This window comes from Carcharhinus amblyrhynchos, chromosome 28 (assembly GCF_965287045.1).
Source record: "Carcharhinus amblyrhynchos chromosome 28, sCarAmb.v2.hapA, whole genome shotgun sequence".
NCBI lineage: Eukaryota > Metazoa > Chordata > Chondrichthyes > Carcharhiniformes > Carcharhinidae > Carcharhinus > Carcharhinus amblyrhynchos.
The window spans coordinates 15582380-15608942 of NC_137351.1; the positions used below are offsets into that span (position 1 = coordinate 15582380).

The 26563-nt window shown below is 45.6% G+C and overlaps 1 protein-coding gene across 5 annotated transcripts in view; it reads left to right on the plus strand.

Annotated features, from left to right (window-relative positions):
* megf11 (multiple EGF-like-domains 11) overlaps positions 1–26563 on the plus strand; it is a 361348-nt gene that overhangs the window by 100649 nt on the left and 234136 nt on the right. For all 5 annotated transcript variants that reach the window (XM_080214084.1, XM_080214087.1, XM_080214089.1 and 2 more), the window contains one exon: positions 25470–25562. In XM_080214084.1, coding sequence (XP_080070210.1) covers positions 25470–25562 — 93 coding nt within the window. The remainder of the gene's footprint in view (positions 1–25469; positions 25563–26563) is intronic.

The following is a 26563-nucleotide window of genomic DNA, read 5'->3' on the forward strand; positions in this document are numbered from 1 at the left end:
GTCAAAGCTTTAAATTGAAACATCAGCTCTTTTCTCTCCTTAGAGATGCTGCCAGACCTGCTGAGATCTTCCAGGGTTTTCTCTTTTGGTCTAATCCTGCTAAGAGCCACTAGTAGTCTGAATGAGTTCTAGTTCCAATGTGCAGAATATGATTGAAAATTGCAAACAGACCCCTATGGCTGGAGTCAAAACTTGATATGCAAAGTTGCAGTAGTAGGAATTTTGAGCTTCACCATGGTTGGGAATGGAGATGGATGGGATTTGGGAATATTGGTGTGTCGGCATATTTTTTTCCTAACAGTGTTCCTGGTGCTTGCAGTTTAGGGAAGATGAGTTCAGGGGCTGGCAGGGATGAAGGCAGGCGGCCAGTTTGCCTCATTCGGAGCCTCGTTAAGGCCACTGAGGAGCTTGGCCGGATTTTCCAGTTTCCTGATTTAACAGGAGTCAGAGCAGTGGTCCCATCCACATGCCTGGATGCAGGTGCAGCTAAAGGCCACCTGTAGAGGGATTCCATTCCCCCCTACCCTTTCCCCAAACACTGGTGGCCAGATGTCTTTTTCTGGTTTTAATTTTAATTTTCAAAAACGTTGGTGAGAGGACAGTTCCATGTTGAAGACCCCATTCAGTTCTGTACCCTTTACTCCAGCATGCTGCTCCCCTGAACCTGGAAGGTCTCTGGTCCTGCCCGTTAATTAAATTGGGAAGCTGTCTCTATGCCAATTAAGGAGACATGCCTGTGAAACATCTAGGGCAGTTACTGTTCCCCATGGCGGCAGGTTTATGGCCCAGATACAGTCCTGACTCTCAAATTGAGAATTCACCCCAAAGTGTCTGCTACTTGTTTTGCCTGTTTAGGGTGTTGCCATGGTGATTAAGCATTAACAGTCTTGCCTGTAAATTGCCTTGTTGGGGGGGAGGAGAGGAGGAGGGGTGGGGGCAAAGGGCAAAGTTTATTTAACTATTTAACTTCCAGCGACTCAATACAGAGCGGCAGTTAAAAATCACACCTCCAATTCCACAGCATTCATTATTTCACATCATGTTTTAACACAGAGGACGTGTGGGAGACAGTGAGGCAAATTTGGAGGCTAACTCATTCATGGCTAACATTTTCTAACTTCTGTGTTCAGAAGTCATTCCCCACTCCCAGTTACCTCGAGACATGCAGAATGTCAGAATCACATTTAAAAAACAGTTATAAATAAAAACACTAAAGCAACGGCAGAATTAGTAATTTGTAAATGAGCTAGGAATTGATTTGTGACCCATTGTAAATCAATGCTTCGTGTAACCGCTTAAAATCTGGCTGGTGATACAAGATGCACAAAAACAATATTTTCTTGTTCTGTTTGATGTTTTGTTTTCCTTTTGGTTCGAATGTAATTTCCTCTGATTGGACTGTTTTATTGAATCAATCCAAAAGTCAACTTCCATGTGTGCTTTTCAGATGGGAAGTGTGGTATCCACCCAGCCAGAGAGTGGCATTGCCAATTCTGGTGAGATATATTTCTGAGGGTTTCACCAGATGGTCTCCTGCCTCCAGTCAGTCAGCCTGTTACTAATTTCACACCTCCATTATTGTCATTACTGTTAAACAAAAACATTCCAAGAAAATGTGAAGATAAAGGGCAGGATTTTACCGGCTTGCCCCGCCTATCACTAGGCAGAGCGAGCCAGTAAAATCATACCCGAGCAAAGAAATCAGAATGACACCTGATTTCTCTGGTCTCGTGATTTTACAAGAACCAGAGCCGGAAATGACCGAGAGGCTGAGTAATTTATTCAACTTTATTTAAATGAAGATTTGCATGTGTTGAGTGAGGCCCGCGTTCAACTGATCAGGCTCGCTTGCCTTTATGGCGTCGCTGGGTGAGATTCTCTCCAGCAACCAAAACACCTGCTCCCATGAATGGGGAACAATTGTGTTTGCCTTGCCAGTAGAACTAGAAGCCATTGAGGTCCCCTGATTGGCCGCAGGATGCGGGGGTAGGGGGAGCTGTTTGAGGCTGCCTGCAGTAGCAGGGGCCTGACAGCTCTGTCTCTGTCTGTCAGACCCCTGCAGTTTATATTAAGCATGTGCAGAATCAGAAATTTGCACATGTGCAATAGCTCCCTCTATAGGCTGGCTGGCAAATTAAGCCCAGCCCGCTGCCTGCAGCAGCTGGAAATGGTCTACACCTTTTTTCAGTGACTAAGTGCATAAGATTGGGTGTGAAAACTCACCCAAAAAAAAATTAGGAACTCTCCCATTTTCATGTAAGCTGGACATTTAGAATCAATCTCGTAAAATTCCACCCAAACACTTCTTGTTTGATGATGTGATAATTTTTGTCCATGGTTTGTTGCAGCAGTGGCTGACATAGATAGACTTCTAATCAGTCAGGGAATCAACGGTTATGGGGATAAGGCGGGAAAGTGGAGTTGATGATTATTACGTCAGATCAGTCATGATCTCACTGAATGGTGGTGTAGATTTGATGGGCCGAATGGCCTACATGTGCTCTTACATTTTATGATCAGTGTCCAGGACATTAATCTTTAGTTTCTGGAGAAGCCAGGGGCAGGATTGACAGCCCTTCCCACTGGCAGGAATTTTGCCAAAGCCAGTGGCTGCATTGTAAAATTCCACCCCAGGACAATTCTGGATGGTTGGCAATTCTAATGGATCAAAATTGAATGAGTTTCACTAATTTACCCAGCCTCCTTCATGTACCTGGCAATACAGTGGCACAGTGGTTGGCACTGGTGCCTCACAGCACCAGGGACCCGGGTTCGATTCTAGCCTCGGGTCACTGTCTGTATGGAGTTTGCACAATTCTCTGCATGTCTGTGTGGGTTTCCTCCGGGTGCTCTGGTTTCCTCCCACAGTCCAAAGATATGTGGGTTAGGTGCATTGGCCATGCTAAATTGCCCCTTAGTGTCGGGGGACTAACTAGGGTAGATGCATGAGATTATGGTGATAGGGCTGGGTGGGATTGTGGTTGATGCAGACTCAATGGGCTGAATGGGCTCCTTCTGCGCTATAGGATTTTATGTAGAACCCCATCCCAACTTTGCTTTTTTTATTACTTGCACAGCCACTTTTGGGTGAATGCATTTTTGCTTCTAATGTGAAATTATTAATTATTAAATTCAGTCTTACATTGAGACCAACTTCTATTCTTTCTTAACTCCTGTTCATTATTCTAGTCAGTAATTCATGCTGGAATACAGGTCAGTGGCTGCCATAACTTCTGGTGTCTTAAGCAAGTAGCCATTCTAATGTCAGTTTAGGCAGTGTGAATGCACACAGTCAGGTTATTCATTCATAGTTTGAACTGTGGCAGTTCCTGGTGATGAGTAGCTTGCTGTGGTACCAAGGGATGATATTGGAGCCAAGGAGCAGAACGTGGAATCGTTGTGGGTGGAGATTAGGAACAGCAAAGGGAGGAAGACGCTGGTGGGTGTCGTCTATAGGCCCCCGAATAATGATCTGGAGGTGGGGCGGGCTGTTAACGCGCAAATAAGTGCGGCGTGCAGGAATGGGACGGCCGTAGTTATGGGGGATTTCAATCTGCGTATTGATTGGTCGACCCATGTTGGACACGGTGGGCTCGAGGAGGAGTTCTTGGAATGCTGCCGGGATAATTTCCTTGAACAGTGTGTGTTGGAGCCGACGAGGGAGCGAGCTATCTTGGATCTGGTGCTATGTAATGAGGCGGGTAGAATTAGGGACCTTGCGGTGAAAGATCCTCTTGGAGAGAGTGATCATTGTATGGTGGAGTTTCTGGTGCAGATGGAGGAGGAGAAAGTGGGTTCCCGGACACGCGTCCTTTGTTTGAATAGAGGGGAGTACGGTAGGATGAGAGAAGAATTGGCGAATGTGGACTGAGGGAGTGCATTGGAGGGAGGGTCTGCTGAGGAGCAGTGGAGGATCTTTAAGGAGATCTTTCTTGGTGCTCAGCAGAAATTTATTCCGATGGTCAAAAAGGACTGTAGGAGGAGAGGTAATAAGCCGTGGATAACGAAGGAGGTGAAGGAAAGTGTTAAATTAAAAGCGGAGGAATTTAGAGTAGCGAAGAGGATTGGGAGAGGTTTAAATGTCAACAAAGATTGACAAAGAAGTTGATAAAGGAGGGTAGGAGAAACTATGAAGCTGGGCTAGCGCTTAATATAAAAAAGGATAGCAAGAGTTTTTATAAATATATAAAAAGGAAGAGGCTGGCTAGGGTGAACGTTGGTCCTTTAGAGGATGAGAAAGGGGACCTAGTGGTAGGGGATGGGGATATGGCTAAGGTATTGAATAACTTTTTTGTTTCTGTCTTCACGGAGGAGGACGTGAATAATTTGCCGGGTGTTAGCGATGGAAAGGTGGTAGGACTGGAGGGTCTTAATGACATTACTGTTACTAGAGAGGCAGTGCTTGACAGACTGGAGGGGCTGATTGTGGACAAGTCCCCAGGACCGGATGGAATGCATCCGAGGGTTCTGAAAGAAATGGCGGAGGTTATAGTGGATGCATTGGTGGTTATTTTCCAGACGTCGCTGGATTCCGGGCAAGTGCCGGAAGATTGGAAAACGGCTAATGTTACGCCGTTGTTTAAGAAGGGTGCCAGGCAAAAGGCAGGGAATTATAGGCCGGTTAGTTTAATGTCTGTGGTAGGTAAAATGTTAGAATCCGTCGTTAAGGAGGAAATTGCGAGGCATCTTGAAGGCAATTGCTTGATAGAGCAGATGCAGCACGGTTTCATTAAAGGGAAGTCGTGTCTGACAAATTTACTGGAGTTCTATGAGGATGTGTCTAGGGCGGTCGATAGAGGAGAGCCGGTGGATGTGGTCTTTCTGGATTTTCAGAAGGCGTTTGACAAAGTACCTCATAAGAGGTTATTGCAGAAGGTCAGGGGACTTGGAGTTGGGGGTAGGGTGTTAGCGTGGATAGAGGATTGGTTGTCAAATAGGAGGCAGAGAGTGGGGGTCAACGGGTGCTATTCGGATTGGCGGATGGTGACTAGTGGAGTGCCCCAGGGGTCGGTGCTGGGGCCTCAGCTTTTTACCATTTATATAGATGATCTGGAGGAGGGAACCGAGTGTAGGGTGTCGAAATTTGCGGATGACACCAAGATTGGGGGAACGGCAAATTGTGCGGAGGGTGTGGAGAGTCTGCAGAAGGATCTAGATAGGCTGGGCGAATGGGCCAGGAAATGGCAAATGGAATTTAATGTTGGCAAGTGTGAGGTGGTCCACTTTGGTAGGAAGAATGGTAGGAAGGACTATTACTTACGGGGCGAAAAACTGCAGCAGGCGACGGTGCAGAGGGACCTCGGGGTCCTTGTGCATGAGTCGCAAAAACCCAGCTTGCAGGTGCAGCAGGTGGTCTGGAAGGCGAATGGGATGCTGGCCTTCATAGCGAAGGGGATTGAATATAAAAGTAGGGAGGTCTTGCTGCAGCTGTATAGGGCATTGGTGAGGCCGCAGCTGGAGTACTGTGTGCAGTTTTGGGCGCCGCACCTGCGCAAAGATATTTTGGCCTTGGAGGGAGTGCACAGGAGGTTTACTAGGCTGATACCGGAGTTGAGGGGGTTGAACTATGAGGAGAGGCTGAATAAACTAGGCTTGTACTCATTGGAGTTTAGAAGAATGAGGGGAGATCTCATTGAGACGTATAAGATGATGAATGGGATGGATAGGATAGAGGTGGAGAGACTCTTCCCACTGAAAAAAGACAGTAGGACTAGGGGGCACAGCCTCAAGATAAAGGGGGGGGGCGTTTTAAAACGGAGTTGAGGAGGAACTTCTTCACTCAAAGGGTGGTGAATCTCTGGAATTCTCTACCCATTGAAGTGGTGGAGGCTGCCTCGCTAAATATTTTCAAGAAGCAGGTTGATGGGTTTTTGATAAGAGAGGGGATTAAGGGTTATGGGGAGAGGGCCGGAAAGTGGAACTGAGCCACGACAGATCAGCCATGATCTTATTGAATGGCGGGGCAGGCTCGAAGGGCCAGGTGGCCTACTCCTGCTCCTATTTCTTATGTTCTTATGTTCTTATGTATATCTGAGGGTTGGGGAGGGTGAACTGACTGCTCAGAGCTGAAGTTACAGAGAGCTTCACTACAACTTCAGGTTGATTTTATCAACCGAGTCCTATCTTTTCCAACCAATGGCCACAATGGCCTCCATTGCAGTCAGTGAGTATAGTGTGTGGAGAACTTGCTGAGCTTCTGTTTTTTTTCTGCTTGCTATCTCAAGGACACAAAGGGGATTGTAGTCCCCACATCAACAGCCTGGCTGAGATCAGCAAATTCACAACGGCTTAGCGATTTAACCTGTGGCCTTCCTGTTCAGTACACTACATATTCCATTCACTGGTATGTTTAATCTGCTGGGCTGTTGGGAATGTTGGCTGTCTTGTCTCAATTTAAACTGAAGGAACTTTCAGCACAGAGGAGTTGGGGTAAAATCCAGCTCTTAATTGAAAAAAGGATTGCTGTTGAATTCAGCTGTTCATGAACCTGACAGTGTGACAGAAGTTGATTAAGATCAGCTGAGATGATTGTTAACCTATAACTGCTTCAGTGAGTGTTATTTCCATTTTGGACACACTATGTATACCAACTCAACCGGTGATGTCATCAGTTCTTATTGTTTGAAAGAGAAAAGCAATCCAAAAATATCTTAAATTTAATTTTATAGTTGAATTCATCAAATATATAAAGTCACTTAACTCATATAATGCACGGTATAGGTGGAGGACATATAGCCTACGTAGAAAGAAAGCTACATAGAAACTAGAAGCAGGAGTAGGCCATTCAGCCCTTCAAATCTGCTCCGCTATTCATTATGATCATGGCTGGCCATCAAATTCGTGGGGTGGCACAATACCAGGGACCAAGATTCGATTCCCAGTTTGGGTCACTGTCTGTGTGGAGTCTGTGCGTTCTCCCCATATCTGCATGGGTTTCCTCCAGGTGCTCCGGTTTCCTCCCACAGTCCGAAAGCCATGCTAAATTCTTCCTCAGTATGCCTGATCAGGCACCGGAGTGTGGCGACTAGGGGACTTTCACAGTAATTTCATTTTAGTGTTAATGTAAGGCAACTTGTGACACTAATAAATAAACTTTAAATCTTCAATATCCTTGATCCCTTTAGCCCCAAGAACTATATCTAATTCCTTCTTGAAATCACACAATGTTTTGGCCTCAACTACATTCTGTGGTAGTGAATTCCACACATTCACCACCCTCTGGATGAAGAAATTTCTCTTCACCTCCTTTCTAAAAGGTTTACCCCTATCATCAAACTATGACCCCGGTTCTGGACTCCCTCACCATCGGGAATATTCTTTCTGAATCTATTCTGTCTTATCCTGTTAGAATTTCATAAGTTTCTATGAGATCCCCTCTCACTCTTCTAAACTCCAATGAATATAATCCTAACTGACTTAGTCTCTCCTCATACGACAATCCTGCCATCCCAGCAATCAGCCTGATAAACCTTTGCTGTACTTCCTCTATAGCAAGGACATCCTTCCTCAGATAAGGACACCAAAACTGCACAAAATACTCCAGGCATGGCCTCACCGATACCCTAGACAATTGCAGTAAAACATTTGTTTCCTATGCTCAAAGCCTTTCACTATGAAGGCCAACATACCATTTGCCTTCTTTATTGTTTTGCTGTACCTGTACACTTACTTTCAGCAACTGATGCACGACGGCTCCAAGGTCTCTCAATTCATATCCATTCAAGTAATAATCTACCTTCCTTCTGAAGTGGATAACCTCTGGTGGATGTGGTGTTTCTCAATTTTCAGAAGGCGTTTGATAAGGTGCCGCACAAAAGGTTGCTTCAGAAGGTTAGGGGGCATGGAGTTGGGGGTAAGGTGTTAGCGTGGATAGAGGATTGGTTGTCTAATAGGAGGCAGAGAGTTGGTATCAATGGGTGCTATTCTGATTGGCGGTTGGTGAGTAGTGGAGTGCTGCAGGGATTGGTGCTGGGGCCTCAGCTATTTACCATTTATATAGACGATCTGCAGGAGGGTGCTGAGTGTAGGGTGTCGAAATTTGCTGTTGACACAAAGATAAGTGGAAAAGCAAATTGTGTGGAGGGTGTGGAAAGTCTGCAGAGGGATCTAGATAGGCTGAGCGAGTGGGCGAGGACCTGGCAGATGGAGTACAATGTTAGCAAGTGTGAGGTTATCCACTTTGGCAGGAATAATGGTAGGAGGGATTACTATTTAAAGGGCGAAAAGCTGCAGCATGTTACGGTGCCGAGGGACCTGGGGGTCCTTGTGTATGAGTCGCAAAAACCCAGTCTGCAGGTGCAGCAGGTGATCAAGAAGGCGAAGGGGATAGAATATAAAAGTAGGGAGGTCTTGCTGCAACTGTACAGGGCACTGGTGAGGCCACAGCTGGAGTACTGTGTGCAGTTTTGGTCGCCGCTCTTGCGCAAGGAGGGAGTGCAGAGGAGGTTCACTAGGCTGATACCGGAGATGAGGGGGTTGGACTATGAAGAGAGGCTGAATAGACTGCGTCTGTGCTCGCTGGAGTTTAGAAGGATGAAGGGGGATATTATAGAGACGTATAAGATAATGAAGGGGATGGATAGGGTAGAGGTAAAGAGATTCTTCTTGCTCAGAAAGGACAGCAGGACTACAGGGCACAGCCTCAAGATAAGGGGGGGGGGCAGTTTAGAACGGAGTTGAAGAAGCACTTCTTCACTCAAAGGGTGGTGAATCTCTGGAATTCTCTGCCTGTTGAAGTGGTGGAGGCTACCTCGCTAAATATATTTAAATCACAGGTAGACAGGTTTTTGGTAGGCAAGGGAATTAAGGGTTATGGGGAGAAAGCGGGAAAGTGGAACTGAGCCACTACAGATCAGCCATGATCTTATTGAATGGTGGGGCAGGCTCGAAGGGCTAGATGGCCTACTCCTGCTCCTATTTCTTATGTTCTTAACGTCATTTATCTACATTATATAGCATTTGCCCATTCACTCAAGCTTCCAAATCACTCTGAAGCATCTCTACATCCTCCTCACAGCTCACCCTCCCATCTAACTAAAAGCTAACCAGCTTTCTATCCATCTCAAGACGTTATCTGCAATAAATTGCTCTTTAACTTTATAGAATAATCTGCTATGTGCGACCTTGTCAAAAGCCAAATAAACCACATCTACTGGATCTTCCTGGTCAACTCTACTAGTTACACCTTCAAAAAATTCTAGCGTTGTCAAGCCTATTTTCCCTTGCCCAAATCTAGCACAGAACAGGCCCTTCGGCCCATCGTATCTGCACTGACACATTAGAAGCACCTGAATTCCCACCTAATCCCATCCGCCAGCACTTGGCTCATAGCTCTGAATATTATGATGTGCTAAGTGCTCATCCAGATACTTTTTAAAGGATGTGAGGCAACCCGCCTCTACCACCCTGCCAGGCAGCGCATTCCAGACTGTCACCACCCTCTGGGTAAAAAAGGTTTTCCTCACATTCCCCCTAAACCTCCTGCCCCTCACCTTGAATCTATGTCCCTTCACGATTAACTCTTCAACTAAGGGGAACAGTTGCTCCTTATCCACTCTGTCCATGCCCCTCATAACTTTGTACACCTCACTCAGGTCGCCTCTCAGTCTCTATACTCCAACGAAAATAACCCAAGCGTCCTCTCTTCATAACTTAAATGTTCCATCCCAGGCAGCATTCTGATGAATCTCCTCTGCACCCCTCCGGTGCAATCACATCTTTCTGATAATGTGGCGACCAGAACGGCACACAGTATTCCAGCTGTGGCCTCACCCAAGCTCTATACAACTCCAACATGACTTCCCTACTTTTGTAATCTATGCCTTGATTGATAAAAGCAAGTGTCCTATACCCCTTTTTCATCACCCTGCTGACATGCCCTTCCACCTTCAGAGATCTGTGGACAAACAGGCCAAAGTGCCTTTGTCCCACGGAACCTCCTAGTGTCCTATCATTGATTGGAGTATGCATTTACCGTAGCTAATCCACCTAAGCTACACATCTTTGGACACTGAGGGGCAATTCAACATGGCTAATCCATCTAACCTGCACACCTCTGAATTGTGGGAGGAAACCAGAGCACTCAGAGGAAACCCACACAGACACGGGGAGAACGTGAAAACTCTACATAAATAGTCATCCAAGGCTGAAATTGAATCGGAGTCCCTAGCGCTGTAAGCGCTGCTAACCACTGTGCCACTGTGCCGCCCACAACTGGTGCAAAATGCTGCAGTTTGCATCTTATTTTACAGCAAGTCCCACTTGCCCATTGCCACCATCCTCTCTGATCTACATTAGCTACCAAACCCTGCAAAATACCATGAGAGATTGTTTACATGGAAACGACTACATAAATTTAAGTTGCTCTTGGAAACGCAGTGAGGCTGAGGCACTAGAGGCAGTTTTATTGCTGGTTCTTCTGACAAGGAAATCTGATGGTGAGAAACTTGAGGTTATCAATAAAAATGGAGAGAAAATTATGAGGCAACTTCAAACTAAATTTGATGGGCTGAATGGCCTCCTTCTTATAGGCGTTCTAAGTACAGGATTTTGTGGCTTTGCTCAACCTGAGACCGGAAAAATCCAACCCGAGGTTACGGACATTTGCATTGCCCACCCCTCACCCGCTCTAATTCTGTGGCCAACGGGGTGGCAGAATTCCAGTGTAAGATTCAAAATTGCAAAAAATATAATTCTTAAGAGGATGAAGGAAAGGACACTAGTGAGATATTATTTTGTTTTAGTCTAAGTAATTTAGTTAGTCTTCACTGTGAAAAGATCTAAAATGTTATTCAGATCAATGTAATCTGGTGCCTCATTTAAACCGTTTAAATATGTACCTTGTGGTCACTAGTCCATGTACCAATGCGACAATGCATAATGGAAGTTAATTTTATTTCATATATACAAACCGACAACTCTCTGAAATTTTTTCATCCACACTGACAATATTTCAAACACAGTAATTCTATTTTCTCTTTTTGCAAGTCTCTGTAACTGAGTAAAGTTTATTTATTAGTCACAAGTAAGGCTTACATTAGCACTGCAATGAAGCTACTATGAAATTCCACCAGTTGCCAAAATCCAGCGCCTGTTCAGGTCACTGCATCTAATGAGCACGTCTTTCAGAATGTGGGAGGAAACCCATGCAGACACAGGGAGAATGTGCAAACTCCATACAGACAGTGACCCAAGCTGGGAATCAAACCCGGGTCCCTGGCACTGTGAGGCAGCAGTGCTAACCATTGAGCCACCGTGCCACCCTCGGGGGAGGGAGTAGAAACATATTAAAATGTCAAAGATTTTGCTAAAGAAATTGGAGTCATGCAGTTGAATCCTTTTATCTTGCACTCATCAGGACAGATAAAAGAATACCAAATTTCAAAGGATGTTACAATTCATGCTGCATGCAAAAATGGTACTGATTAGTTGGTAAGTGGAGTCTGATTGGTTGAGACATCGCCATGGAGAATGCACCAGAGAACAGGCAATGCCCAGGCTTTTGTTTAAATTCAGAAAAGGCCAGTCCATTCTGTCTGAGATGTTGCCATGGGAAATGCGCTTGGCAACAGTTGTCCAGTGTGCTTTTAATTGAAAATGGTGCAATGCTTGGACATGTCCTTTCAGTTAGCAGAGGATGGAGCCTGTGTATTCACATATGTAGTTTCTTGCAGGCTGAAGGGAGACTTATTATGATACTAATAATCTTAAATTGCTTAAAAGCAAAAAGCAGATGCTGGAATCTGAAACAAACACAGAATCTGAAACACTTACTGAACAATGCCAAGTGTGCTGTACATCATACTAACAACCAATTCAAGACAGAAAATGCTGGAAAACATCAGCAGATCTGACAGCATCTGTGGAGAGAGAATTAAGTCAACATATCAGAGCTGGTGAAGGGTTACCCAGACTTGAAATGTTGGCTCTATCCTCTCTCCATTGATGCTGTCAGGCTTGCTGAGATTTTCCAGCATTTTCTGTCTTGAGTTGGTTGTTAGTTTAATGCACAGCACACTTGGCATTGTTCAGTAAGTGTTGTCCAATCACAGAATCATATGTAATGTTGGACATTACGTCTTGTAAGCACATGCTGGTTCAGTACAATCGGCATTCTGTTCCAAACAGCACTAACAAGAATTTAAGATTATCAGTTGGGTTTGCCAATGTGGTTCACATATACTTATTAGAAGCCACATATTCATATATAGAGTCCTTCCTCTACTGGCAGAAAGAACAGGAATGAGCATTGCAGCTTTTTCAACCCAACAAAAGCTTAGGGGATAATTGTTCCGTGATGCATTCTGCAAGGCAACACTTCAACCAGTCACAGTCCACTCACCAACCAATCAGAACGCTTTACATGTGCAGCATAAATTGTTGCTCCCTTTGAAATTTGGTACATGTGTCTGTCCTGATTAGTGAAAGATAGAAAGCTTCAACGGTCTGTCTCACTCTTTCAGCAGTACTCGAGTTCTGTATGACCAAATGATTACATCAGAAGCTAAAAGCAGATGCTGATATCTGAAACAAAAACTGAGAATGCTAGGAAACCTTAGCCAATCTGATAGCATCTGTAAGGAGCATAAACGGAGTGAATGTTTTGAGTCCATGTGACTCTTCTTCAGCGAAATAGAGAGGGAAAAATGTGTTGGATTACAGACTGTATTACAAGGGGTGGAACAGCTAGAATAACTGGAACAGTGATAGTAAGGGGCTGGGAGAGATTGCAACAAAGATATTGCAAAATCTAAGAACAAGTGATGGATGATACGGTGAGGGAGGGGGAGGGAGGGTTTTACATTGGAACAACAAATATTTGGCATATTATAAAAAGGTTAAGTTGTTGGAGAAAGGTCACAGTCTAAAGCTGTTGGACTCAGTATCAAGTCTTGGGGGCTGTTAAATGCTTAATCAGAAGATGAGGTTCTGTTCCTCCAGTTTGCGTTGAGCTTCACTGAAGCTTTGCAACAAGCCATGCCTGATGTGTGGCCATGGCAGCATGGTGCTGAGTTGAAATGGTGAGAAGCAGGAGGGTTGGGATCATGTTGCTGACTGAGTGAAGGTCTTCCACAAAGTGCTCACCCAGTCTGCATTTAGTCTCCCCAGTGGACAGGAGAGCACATTGGGAGCAGACTACAGTGGACCAAATTGAAGAAGATGCAAGTGCTTCATCTGAAAGGACAGTTTGGGGCCTCAAACAGTGAGGGAGGAAGTGGTAAAGGGACAGGTGTTGCACTCTCTGCAATTGCAAGGGATGGTGCTGTAGGAAAGGGATGAAGGGTTGGGGGCAACGGTGGAGTGGGCCAGGATGTCACAGAGGGAGCGATCTCTGCGGAATAGTGACAGTGGGTGATGGGAGGATGTGTTTTGTGGTGGTGGCATTACGCTGGAGTTGGTGGATGCTTGTGGGGTGAAAAGTGAGGACAAGGGGGACCCTATAGTCATTCTTGGGGGGGGGGGGGGGGGGGGGGGGGGGCGGTGGGGTGAGGGCAGAGGTGCGGGAAATGGGTTGAACCACGTTGAGTGCCTTCTCAAACACTGTGGGAAGGAAACATCAGTTAATTTTTGAAGATGGCAACACCAGTGCAGGTACGATGAAGGTGGAGAAACTGGGAGAATGAGATAGATTCCTTACAGGAAGCAGGGTGTGAGGAGCTGTCGTTGAGGTAGCTTCGGGAATTGGTGGGTTTATAATAAATATTGGTTGTCAGTCAATCACTGGAAATGGATTTGGAGAGGGTCTGGGAAGGGAAGATTTCTCAGCATTCTCTGTTTCATGTCAAAAGTTGTTTCTTTTTAAAGAAATGTAGGTTAATCAGCCTGATATTCCATAATGATCAGAAATTGCCACGGGCTGAACCCTTTTGCCTTCACTGCATTTTTTCAATGAATTTGACTGTTTTAGTTTTAAAATAACCACAGAAATTGCTGAAATTGCTCCTGCTGGAAGTGCCCTTTGTACCTCTTGTCTACTCTACTCACACGGACCTGCTTTTATATTATTGAGTACCCGAGGATCAATATATCAGCAAATCTGCAGGCATTATTTAAATTGGTATTCCCAAACTAATTGCCTGATGTTGGAGATTATGTTTTGAGAGACTTGCCCTGTCCACATTGATAGACTGAAATGAATGTTTATTATTACATTATAACAAGTAAATGTGTCTTTAAAAATTAACGTTGTTTAAAAGGCTCTTGATGAGTTTCAAGGGGTTATTTGGTGAACTGGTTAAAACAGACACTGTGGGCAGATTATTCAAAACAAATGGCAAAGTGCCAGGTTTTGACTGAAAATTATCATGTTTCTCCCCAGAGAAACAGCCAGGTTTTCTCTCCAGATCATCTCACACTTTGTCAAAAAAAAAAGCAGGGGTGTGTCGTCACTTCTGACAGGCAGGAGCGAAACACACCGGCGACTTTGGCTGCACTGTGATCAGGGCACCAGTGTTAAAGGGCTCCCTGATCTCGTCTCAGGTTGAAGTTAAGACTGCCATCATTGCTGGTATCACAACATCAGAGCCCTTCTCCCCACCTCCAACAATCCAAGCACTCCCTTCCCACCTCACCATTACTACCCTTCCCCTTCCCACATAATGGGAAGCCCCCAGTGGGTGTCCTCTAGCAGCTCATCTCTCGCCCTGCCTTGGCACTCCCCCCGGCACTGTCCGGTTTGCACTGCAGGGGGGCAGTGCCTTGTCACCTCCCCACCTGGGGACTGTACTCACCTCTTAGTCCTCAGCACAGTCATCACCACTGATTCCTGCAACTTGACATTACACCGGGGGTTGGGGAAGGGAGAGGAGGAGGTGATCATATGGTGGACCCAGAAGGTATAATCAAATCTATTTAAACCCAGAGTAATTACATCCAGCAAGGAGGTTGTGTAGTTGATGATGCTGTCAGCGGGGGATTGGGAAGATCCCGTTCTGATGGCCCCATCACAAGAGTTTCCAGCCATAAGAGGATTTACGTCCACGGCAAATGGAGCTGGAAAATTGCCCCATGTGCATGTATGTGCTAATAAGAGAATCCAGTTTGATGATGTTGTTTTTGGCCCCAGTTTCGGGACTAATTGATGATTCCCAGGATTTATATTCACCTGGAGGCTCCTAAGCAAACCTTCAGGTTTAGACCATAAGACATAGGGGCAGAATTAGGCCAGTCAGCCCATCGAGTCTGCTCTGCCATTCAATCATGGCTGATATTTTTCTCATCCCCATTCTCCTGCCATTTCCCCATAAACCCCGATCTCCTTATTAATCAAGAACCTTCCTATCTGTGTCCTAAAAACACTCAATGACTTGACCTCTACAGTCTTCTGTGGCAAAGAGTTCCACAGATTCACCACTCTCTGGCTAAAGAAATTCCTCCTCATCTCCGTTTTAAAGGATCGTCGCTGTAGCCTGAGATCGTGCCCTCTGGGTCTAGTTTTCTACTTCTAGTTAATCCCTCAAGCATTGATTGGAAACTTTGTGGAGTGCGTACCCACACACACTCGCTTCCATCAAAGGTGTGGAGATGGACAAGACACAATGTAACATTTTCAAATGTTTCTGGGTTTGAGGGTGGAGATGCACAGGTTCCCGAATCCCTGGGTGCTGAAGAAGGAGAGGAGTGAGAGAGGAGCTCACCTCACCCTCCTGTCCCTCTGATGTCCAGTGAGGCAGAGTGGCTCAGCTACTCATTCGTGAATTTCTCAGAGATTTTCAGCAGTAAATATTGATTGAAGTATCAATATATTTTTGACAGTGTCTAGAAAACCTCACAATGTGTCTCACAAGTCCTCTTTAAACACCGGTTAACCAATGAAAGCTGAGCAGAGAGTAGTGAACAAAATCCTCAGCAATGATATGTTTACTCTTGTTCAGCTGCTCACTATTAGGGGAGCTCATTAATTCAAGCACTTGCCACCAATGTGCAATGAACCTCTTTGAACTGACTCCCCACACTCATTACTCAATCCCTTAACAAGCCAGCCATTCCCAGCATACACGTTGACTCCTTTATTCAAGGTGGCAGTGTCCTGTGCTGAAGGCATGCTAATTTGGATTTGCAGTTCAAGACTCTGTCTTGGCCAATCTGGAGACTCTTTAGCAACTGAGGTATCTTGGGGAGAAAAAATATCACCCCTTCAGTTCCAAGGCTGGGTCCACTCTAATGCTACTTCAATTTCTCCTGAAGGTGTTTTGATTTGCTAAAAATGAGCTTGGTGAGTTCAAAGGGGAACAATCAAATTGGAAAGTTCAATTATTAACAATACTTTTAGTTCCATCCTTACCTGCTTTGTAACTAAATCCTCATGATAAAAGGAACAGGATTGAATGTGTGATTTAGGTTCAGAGCTGATATAACTCCTGGTCTTGGTCTAAGCGTTGTTTCTGTGGATTTTGACACATTGGCTGATTGAGGCTGGAATCATTTGGTAGACTTGCTAGGTATCAAAGTTTGACACCAACAAACAGAGGTTTCTTATACTAGCCCTTAAATGCAGGAATTGTTGCTGGAAAAGCTTCTTGAGGAAATAGATGTTTAATCTTCGAAAGATATTTCTTCTGGGAGACTCAAGACTGCCTTGCTGCAAAATACTTTTCTCATAGTTTAAGAAATGGGATCAGTAGTAGGCTATTCAGCCCCTTGAGCCTGCTGCATCCATTTTCTCAGCCAATCCTCCTCTCTTTATTTCCTTTGACTTGAAGGTGTTCAATAATTGAGCATTCTGTGGGGTAGAGAATTCTGAAGCAGAGAGGTTTCTCCTCATCTCAGTCCAAAATGGCTGATCCCTTTTCTTGAGGCTATGACCTGTTTTGTAAACTCTCCATCCAGAGGAAACCACCTCAGTGCCAAGTCCTCTCATAACCCTACATTTTTCAGCAAGATGATCTCTTATTCTTCTAAACTCTAGAGAGTATAGGCCCATCCTATTTGATCACCTACCCAGTCCACACAAATCCAAGCCCCTGATACTTGGGCCTTATTAGTTCCAAAATCAACCCATCTCACATGAGTTTTCCGGCCTGAGGGAAATCACTGTTTGAAACGGTATGGTAGCATAATGGTGAGCACTGCTGCTTCACAGCTCCAGGGACCTGGGTTCAATTCCTGGCTTAGGTCACTGTGCAAACTCCTCACACATTCTCCATGTGTCTGCATGGGTTTCCTCCAGGTACTCTGGTTTCCTCCCACAGTCCAAAAATGTGCAGGTTAGGTTGATTGGCTGTGCTAAAAATTGCCCTTAGTGTCCTGAGATGTGTAGGCTAGAGAGATTAGTGGGTAAATATGTAAGGATATGGGGGTAGGCCTGGGTGGGATTGTGATTGGTGCAAACTTGATGGGCCGAATGGCCTCTTTCTATACTGTAGGGTTTCTATGAAAATCATTGGGCTGAAATATTCAAAGGAATTATCCTTCAATATTGGGATGAGAGACTGGACCAGGGAAAGGAAGTTGAGGACAACAATTTTATATGGCGCTAAATAAATTTCCACAGTGTGAACTGAGAAGCAGAATTCCTCTATTGTTGAAGTGTTCCTCAATGCTTCCACCACCTCACAGGGTGACATATTTACCCTTCTGTGGTATATAAAAATGGGCTGTAGACTAAAATAAATAATATCACAGAACAATGCGTATAGCTACAGCATTCATATACAGCATGGCACAGCTCTGAAGAGCCCTAGAGCATTGTTCACCAATAGTCTTGAGCGCTAAAATTCTCATCAGTGCTATTACAAGAAGATGTCAGGTACCACAGAGGGAGAATCCACAGAACTGCGAGGCTCCTGTGGTGCAGTAATGAAACCCTAACAGCAGGTTCTTGCTCTTGGGCCAGGATGATGCATGACACAGAGAAAACCAAAAACAGTAAGATGATGAAAATATCTTTTCAAGAAAAAGTTAATCACTTGGATTGTGTCTTGAGGAAATGAGAAAGGCTCAGATGCTTGACTTTAGTCATCTTGCTCCAGTTCAAATAGGATATAAATAATGAAAGAATCCTTAAAGTTTCGTGGACGTAATGGGAATTAAACAGCACACACCAAAGCTAGCTTGGGTCACGTCGTATTGCAGTTCTATATATCTATGATTTATTGTGTTGTTGCCTTTCGAAAGACTCCTCAGTATAGTTCTTAGAAACTGTCAACATCTCTGTTTCCTGCCAGAGTGCATTAGATAATGAAAAGCAACTAATGTGGGATTGCAAAAGAAATGTAGTAAAATCTCTGGCGCTGTACCTCAGGCGGCGTTCCTGCCCTCCCCCCAGTGTCGATTAACGGTCTGGAAAGGGGCAAAGAGGAAGATGCCACAATTACGGGAGACAATTCTCTGCTCGTGACTAAGTGCAGCGATGGGCATTTCCAGGGGCACTTTTCCCACTGGCCGGAATGGCGGGAATTGTGCACCAGATTGTGTACTTGGAATCTCATTAGTGGTGCCCAGACACCCTCTCCCTCGCCTCCGAGTTACCTGGCAACGGCTCCGTCCGCACGCTGTCAGTTGGCGGGTTCCCAGGTGCCGGCGCCATATTTAAACAGCAGCCCAACAGATTCGATCATTCTCTCCAGTTCCAGTTGTCCCCCTCCCCCGACCGTGCAGAATCTCAGCAACACTGAAACAAGAAAAGGCAACAACAGCTTTCACTGGTGGCCCTCAATTTGGGGGGGGGGGGGGAGGAGGAGGAGGTTGGGCTCCTCGGGAGTGAGGGGTGCAGGCTTCTCAGGAGGAGTGGGCGGGGAGTACGGGCTACCTGGCACGGGCTCCACTGCGGAGGAGTAGCGGAGTGTGGGCTTCCCGGTGGCGGTGGGGGGGCAGTATGGGCTACCCAGGGCAGGAAGGGAGGTGCAGTGCGAGCTACCATGACGGGAATGTGGGTTACCTAGGGAAAGTGTGGGTTCGGGGTGGGGGGGGGGTAGGGCTGGGGGTGGAGGGGGGGGGTGAGGGGTGGGGGGAGGGAGGGAAGTGCAGGTTCCTGGGGGGAGGGGAGTGTGGGTTTCCAGGAGGTGGGGAGAGGTGATAGTGAGGGGAGTGCGGGCTACCATGGGGGGTGGGGGGTGCGTTCCCCAAGGGGGGTGGGGAGGAGTGCGTTCCCCAAGGGGGGTGGGGAGGAGTGCGGGCTCCCCCGGGGGTGGAATGCGGGCTGCCTGGAGTGTGCTCTCCCCGAGCGATGGCTCAAAGAAGTGCAGCAAACTCACATCTCCACCTGGGGGGTGGGGGCATTGCCCAGGAAATTAGCGTGCTGTCACCCACCTGCAAAACACCGTTCCATGCAGGAAGCCTCTCTGCCAGGTCTTCTCTCAGTTCCTCCCACCATCAAACTCTCAACATGGCATCATGCACTCTAACAGCTAGCCTCTTCATGGATCTCAACCATTCAGTCATGGGGGACAAACATCAACTCTTTCTCCCTCAACAAGACTTTCACAACACTCGGACATGGTGTGCAGGGCCGAGTGAAAGTCCGACAGGATCTGGTATACCAAGGTCTTCGTGGTTGTTGCCAACTTTTCCAGAGTGACTTTGAGAACTCGCATGCCAGAGCCATGACATCAGACAACATGTGACCAGACTCCGCCATCTTGTGCTCCTGTCTGCTGAGAGACACTTGAAGCTTTGCCCAATGTTCCACAACCTGTCATTGCATCTCCACCAGTGGGCAGTCGCTTCCAGAGACTAATCACCTGACTGGGACTGAGTGGGTGGCTGGTCTCCAGCAGCTAAACTGCTCATTAATAAGGCCATGTGGCTCTGGATCCAGCAGTGAGTGAGAACTCTCTCGCACCTTTTTAAAATTTGTTCCTTTGTGGGATGTGGGCATCATTCGCCAAGCTGGCATTTATTACCCATCCATAATTGCCCCTTGAGAAGGTGTTGGTGAGCCACTTTCTGGAACAGTTACAGTCCATGTGGTGTAGGACGTCCACAGTGCTGTCAGGCAGGGAGTTCCAAGATTTTGACCAAGCAACAGTGAAGAAATGGCGATATATTTACAAGTCAGGATGGTGAGTGATTTGAAGGGGAATTTGTCGGTGAAGGTGATCCCATGCATCTTCTGTCGCTGTAGGTGGCAGAGGTCACTGGTTTAGGAGGAATTGTTGAAGGAGCTTTGGTGAGTTCTTGTAGTGCATCTTGCATCTGTTCATTGATGGTGGATGGGATGCCAATCAAATGGGGCTGCCTTGTCCTGGATGGTGTTGAGTTTCTTGAGTGTTTTGGAGCTGCGCCAATCCAGGCAAGTGGAGAGTATTCCATCACACTCCTGACTTGTGCATTGTAGATGGACAGGCTTTGGGGAATCAGAAGGTTAGTTACTCGCTGCATTTAAATCATGGCTGAACTGCTCAACTCTTACCCGCTTTAGCTCCATATCTTTTGATATCTAACATTTCTTAGCTCAGAGCTTAAAATGATCCAGAAATGCTTAATGTTTACAGTGGGTGAAAATGTTACATAATTTCTTATTATAAATATTCCTTACTTTGGGAAGTACAAAATTGACTCCTTCCCTAAGTATTGAAATTGTCATTGTTCAATGTATTGTTGGGATAATCACAATAAACCATCACAGTACAATATAACTTTGTATCAGTAGTACCTGAGAAGGTGAGAAGCTTTAAGTGAAATGCTTTTAAGCTCTTCGTGTTGACATTTCTCTCAGATAAGAAACAACTTAATTTAACTGTCTGGGTGACCTTGGAAAGGCTAGAATAATTCATGCTAAATGTGTTACTACTGAGCTGGCATGGTTACAGGGCGCAGTGTAGGTCACTTTTATTGCTAGCTTGAATGAAACGACAAACTGATTTTAACAGCATGCCAGGAATGCTAATATTTTCAGATCAATGATATCTGAGCACAACTGAGCTAGTCAAACAAAACCAGTGGTATTAGAAGAGAGTGGTACACAAAAGCTGGTGTTCTACAATGTCATTAATTTAAAACATAACCAGAACAAACACTTGTTTCATCAAACTGCATTGGTAACAGTTTCCCTTATACCAAATGTGTTGACTCTGGCAACACCTGTGATTTATAAATACTTGGGGCCAGATTCTCCGACCTTGATCGCAGCCGGGATTCCCCAATCCCACTGCAGTGAACGGAGATTTGGCCGAGTGCCAAATTCTCGATCCTCGCTGGCAGTGGTGCCAGGGGATAAACGGCCGGAGAATTCCTGCCTTGATTTCTCTTCTTAATTGATTCTTTCATGGAATGTGGGTGTTGCTGGCTGGACCAGCATTTATTGGCGATCCCTAGTTGCCCTCGATAAGGTGGTGGTGAGCTGCCGTCTTGAACCTCTGCATTTCGTTGGTGTAGGTACACCCATAGTGCTGTTAGGCAGGGAATTTCAGGATTATGACCTAGCGATAATGAAGGAACGGTGATGTATTTCCCAGTCAGATGGTAGCAGTCGTGGGTTTGCAAGAGTCTCTGTTGGGTTGTGCAGTGTACAATTATATTGTTGGCAGACATGTGGAAGTTGAACCCATTAGGTAGTGTCACCACGTACCTGCTGCTTAGTAGAGGGTCAAGGATAAATCTTTGAGAGATTTGGTTTGTGATGGAACAAAGGCAAAAGAGGAGTCAGAGCTGACGGTTCTGTGGCTATAATCAGATAGACAAAGACAAGTGAGTCCAATTGAATTAGACATGAAAGGTTGAAAGACCAGGTTAAAGGCTTCAGGGACGAGGAGGGTTAATGCACCATTGTCACAGTCACAAAGAAATTTATTTTTGACTTTGGCTCGGGCCGTTTTGGTGTTGTGGCAGAGGTGGAAATACGATTGAAGAGACCCAGTTGGAGTTATGGGAAGGATGGACATCGATTTGGGAGTCCACAACATAGTCAAAAGCTTTGGAAGGGAAAGGAAATTGGAGATGGAATGGTAATTCATAAACATAGAGTGGTTTAAGGTTAGTGTTTTGACATAAAGGTTATGGTGATATAGCGGTTATGTTACTAAGGTAGTAAACATGAAGCTTGTTCAATCAATTCTGGGAATGAGTACAAATCCCACTAAGGCAGTTTGAGAAATTCAATTCAGTTTAAGCAAAACTCTGAAAACGAGAGGCTGGTCCTGGTAAAGGTGACCATGATGCTGTTGCCCTTTAGGGAGGGTAACTGGCAGTTCTTTCCTATCTGATCGATATGTGACTTCAGTTCCACAACATTATGGTTGACTGAGTGCCCCAGCATACCACTCAGTTGTATCAAACTGTTACAAAGAATGTCACATGGACTGTGGAGTTCCAAGATTCTCCTATTAGGGGAGGGCAATAAATGCCAGCCTTTCTAAAGACAGTCATATCCCAAGGAAGCAGTGGCACTTTGGTTTGTCACTCAACTAGTAATCCAGAGACCCAGGCTAATGTTCCTGTTTCGAATCCCACTGTGGCAGATGTTGGAACGTGACTTCACGAAAAATCTGGAATTAAGAATCTACTGATGACCCTGAAAACTATTGTCAATTATCAGAAAAATCCATCTGGTTCACTAATGTCCTTTAGGGAAGGAAATCTGCCGTCCCTTATCCAGTCTGGCCTACACATGATCCTAGATCCATAGCCATGTGGTTGGCTCTTATTTGCCCTCTGAAATGGCCAAGACATTCAGTTCAAGAGTAATTAGGGATAGGCAACAGATGTTGGCCCAGCCTGCAACACTCATGTCCTGGGAAAAAAAAATATAGATGGCAATTTTGATAGGAAGGAAGAAAGTATCTGAGGAGAAGGAGTTATTATTTTTTCACTTGGCTTTCAGGCAAGGTAGAAAAGTTGGTTAGTCAGAAATCTGGTGATGAGTTGGGATCCATGAGCAAAATTGATAAGACGTGAGGACAGGATTGGGGAAAGACTGGAGGTCAGCAAAAGGAGAGGACTACAGGAGCCTTGTTTGGATTGGCTGAGGAAGGGAGTGAAGCAGAATCGCAGCTGCAAGGCTGCTCTCTGTACAATCAAGTCCACGAGTTCCTCGCATTAGTTACAGAGGTGAGGATGGAGGAATCAGCGGTTTAAGGAGACAGTGGGTAATGATGCAGCTCAGTGTGTGCTCTGAGGTGAAACAACTGTTAAATGAGACAGTGTTCATTAACTGCTTGAACTTTATCTCGATGATGCGTGTTTACATCCAAACTGCCTGAAGTATGTTAGATCTAAAGTAGAAATTTTAAAAGCCACTTAACAACACCCAGCCTGCGATTTCGGAGGTCAGAGCTTTTCAATCACAGCATAGAAAAAGAATACAAATTTCTCAATGTTAATCCAAAACCAATTGCTGTAGTTTGTGACTTTCCCCAAAGGTTTTGGGACCCCACTGTCAGGCTGGGAACTGTGTGGTTTTCCCCAGAACTGAGGATGGTGGGTAGTCTTTTGGATTGGGGGCTGGGAGAGGAGGGGGTGTCAATAGGGGGCCTTCCAGTTTGGAAACAGGAGCAGGTTACCATTTGAGAAAAGTGAGAGAGAGGGTACCTTGGAGTAGTATTTACCTATTTACCATTTACCTATTTACCATTTATATAGATGATCTGGAGGAGGGGGCTGAGTGTAGGGTGTTGAAATTTGCTGATGACACAAAGATAAGTGGAAAAGCAAATTGTGCGGAGGGTGTGGAAAGTCTGCAGAGGGATCTAGATAGGCTGAGCGAGTGGGCGAGGACCTGGCAGATGGAGTACAATGTTAGCAAGTGTGAGGTTATCCACTTTGGCAGGAATTATAGTAGGAGGGATTACTATTTAAAGGGCGAAAAGCTGCAGCATGCTACGGTGCAAAGGGACCTGGGGGTCCATGTGCATGAGTCGCAAAAACCCAGTCAGCAGGTGATCAGGAAGGCGAATGGGATGCTGGCCTTTATGGCGAGGGGGATAGAATATAAAAGCAGGAAGGTCTTGTTGCAACTGTACAGGGCACAGGTGAGGCCGCAGCTGGAGACCGTGTGCAGTTTTGGTCGCTGCACTTGCGCAAGGATATTTTGGCCTTGGAAGGAGTGCAGAGGAGGTTCACTATGCTGATACCGGAGATGAGGGGGTTGGACTGTGAAGAGAAGCTGAATAGACTGGGTTTGTACTCGTTGGAGTTTAGAAGGATGAGGGGGGATCTTACAGAGACGTATAAGATAATGAAGGGGATGGATAGAACATAAGAACATAAGAAATAGGAGCAGGAGTAGGCCATCTAGCCGTTCGAGCCTGCCCTGCCATTCAATAAGATCATGGCTGATCTGTCGTGGCTCAGTTCCACATTCCCGCTTTCTCCCCATAACCCTTAATCCCCTCGCTTATCAAAAACCCATCAACCCGCGTCTTAAAAATATTTAGCGAGGCAGCCGCCACCACCTCAACGGGCTGAGAATTCCAGAGGTTCACCACCCTTTAAGTGAAGAAGTTCCTCCTCAACTCCATTCTAAACCGCCCCCCCCCCCTTTATCTTGAGGCTGTGCCCCCAGTCCTACTGTCCTTTCTGAGGGTAGAAGTAGAGATATTCTTCCCGCTCAGAAAGGACAGCAGGACTAGAGGGCAGAGCCTCAAGATAAGGGGGGGGGCAGTTTAGAACGGAGTTGAGGAGGAACTTCTTCACTCCAAAGAGTGGTGAATCTCTGGAATTCTGTGCCCGTTGAAGTGGTGGAGGCTACCTCGCTAAATATATTTAAGACATGGGTAGATAGGTTTTTGGTAGGCAAGGGAATTAAGGGTTATGGGGAGAAAGCGGGAAAGTGGAACTGATCCACTTCAGATCAGCCATGAATGAATATTGAATGGCGGGGCAGGCTCGAAGGGTTAGATGGCCTACTCCTGCTCCTATTTCTTATGTTCTTAGTACCATCCTCTCTCCAACCTTTTTTAAAACCTAAAATACAAAAAGGTCTCAGCAACTGGGCCCCTACTGAGGAGGGAGAAACCCTACATAGGTTTCAGCAGCTGAAGCCAGACCAGCCAGGGGAGCCTCTATGGCAAGCGAGGGGCGGGGGGGAGGTCAGTAAACCCCTGATCTGCTTCCAGGAGGCAACCTGCTCAATACCCTGATGCCTGAGGGAGGGCTGCAAAAATTGACCATTACTGTCCCTTTCCACCTTTAGGGAAATGACCCGTCAGGCAGACAGAGCTGACATTACAGTGGCTGATGCATGCCTGTTGAGGGTTAGAAATCCTCCCCTACGAGCTCAGGCTCCCAGATTCTGCATGAAAGCGACATGGGTTAATGGCAACTCGGCAGATGATGATTGAGTTTTCTTCTGCTGTTGGGTTCAGCCCTTCTTTCCAACCACTTGACCTAATGATGGCATACCACCTCACACTAGAATCACGTTTCTAACCCAAAACTGAGTTTAGCTTGAAGTGAAGTAAACTTGGAGCTTTTTGTGGAAATTTTCATTTTTGAAAGGGTCACGAATGGCAGAAGATCTTTAATATTTGATAAGGCTAAACCGTTGCTATTTGAATTATGCCAATATTAATACTATATTTATCCATCTATAGCACTGTGCACAGAAGAATGCATGCATGGGAGGTGCGTGTCTCCAGACACTTGTCAATGTGAACCTGGCTGGGGAGGAACGGACTGCTCCAGTGGTGAGTGAGAACAGCAATGGTTAACTTATACACTTATCATGCAGTGTTATTGGATATCATTGCAGTGAATGCATCAAGCAAGTCATTACTACTTTTCAAAGCTTACTGTATGTTTACCTGCTTTCGTTGTTTCTCTTAAAATAATGAGACTAAAGGCTGACAAGTCCCCAGCACCCTGATGGCTCATCTCCTAGGGTCTAAAAAGAAGTGGATGCATTGGAGGATCTGATCGATAATGCTAAAGGGGATAGATAAGGTGGACATCAAACAGATGCCCCCCCTTGTGGGACAGTCTAGAACAGGAGGTCATAGATATAAAGTGAAAGAAAGTAGCTTCAAAACAGAGATGAGGAGAAGCTACTTCTCTCAGAGCGTTGTGAATTTGTGCGACTTGCTGCCTCAGAGTGCAGTGGAGGCAGAATCAATCAATGGATTCAAGAAAGAGATAGGTATGTTTCTGATGAAAAGCAGGATAAAGGGCGATGGGGAGCAGACAAAAAGGTGGAGTTGAGACCAGGATAAGATAAGCTATGACCATGGCGGAGCGGGCTCGAAGGGCTGAATTACCATTCCTGCTCCTAATTCCTATTTTCCGATGTTGTGATCTTCCAAGATTTCCCAGATTTGGGAAGAGTTCTGGTAGATTGGAAAGCCGCACATAGAACGCCACTATTCCAAAAAGGCAGGAGACAGAAAACAAGAAACTAATGACCAGTTAATTTAACGTCAGTTATTGGGAATTGCTGGAATCCTTTTTATTAAGGGCCATTTAGAAGGTCAATGAATCAGTGTCAGCATGGTTTTATGAAAGGGAAATCATATTTGACAAAATTTATCAGTTTTTTGAGGATATAACAAGCAGAGTGCATAAAGGGGAACCAATCGACATAGCATATTTGGACATCTCAAAGGCATTTAATAGGGTGCCACATAAAAGGTTATGACACAAGCTAAGAGCTGATATGTTGGGATAATATATTAGCACGGAAAGAAGGTTGGCC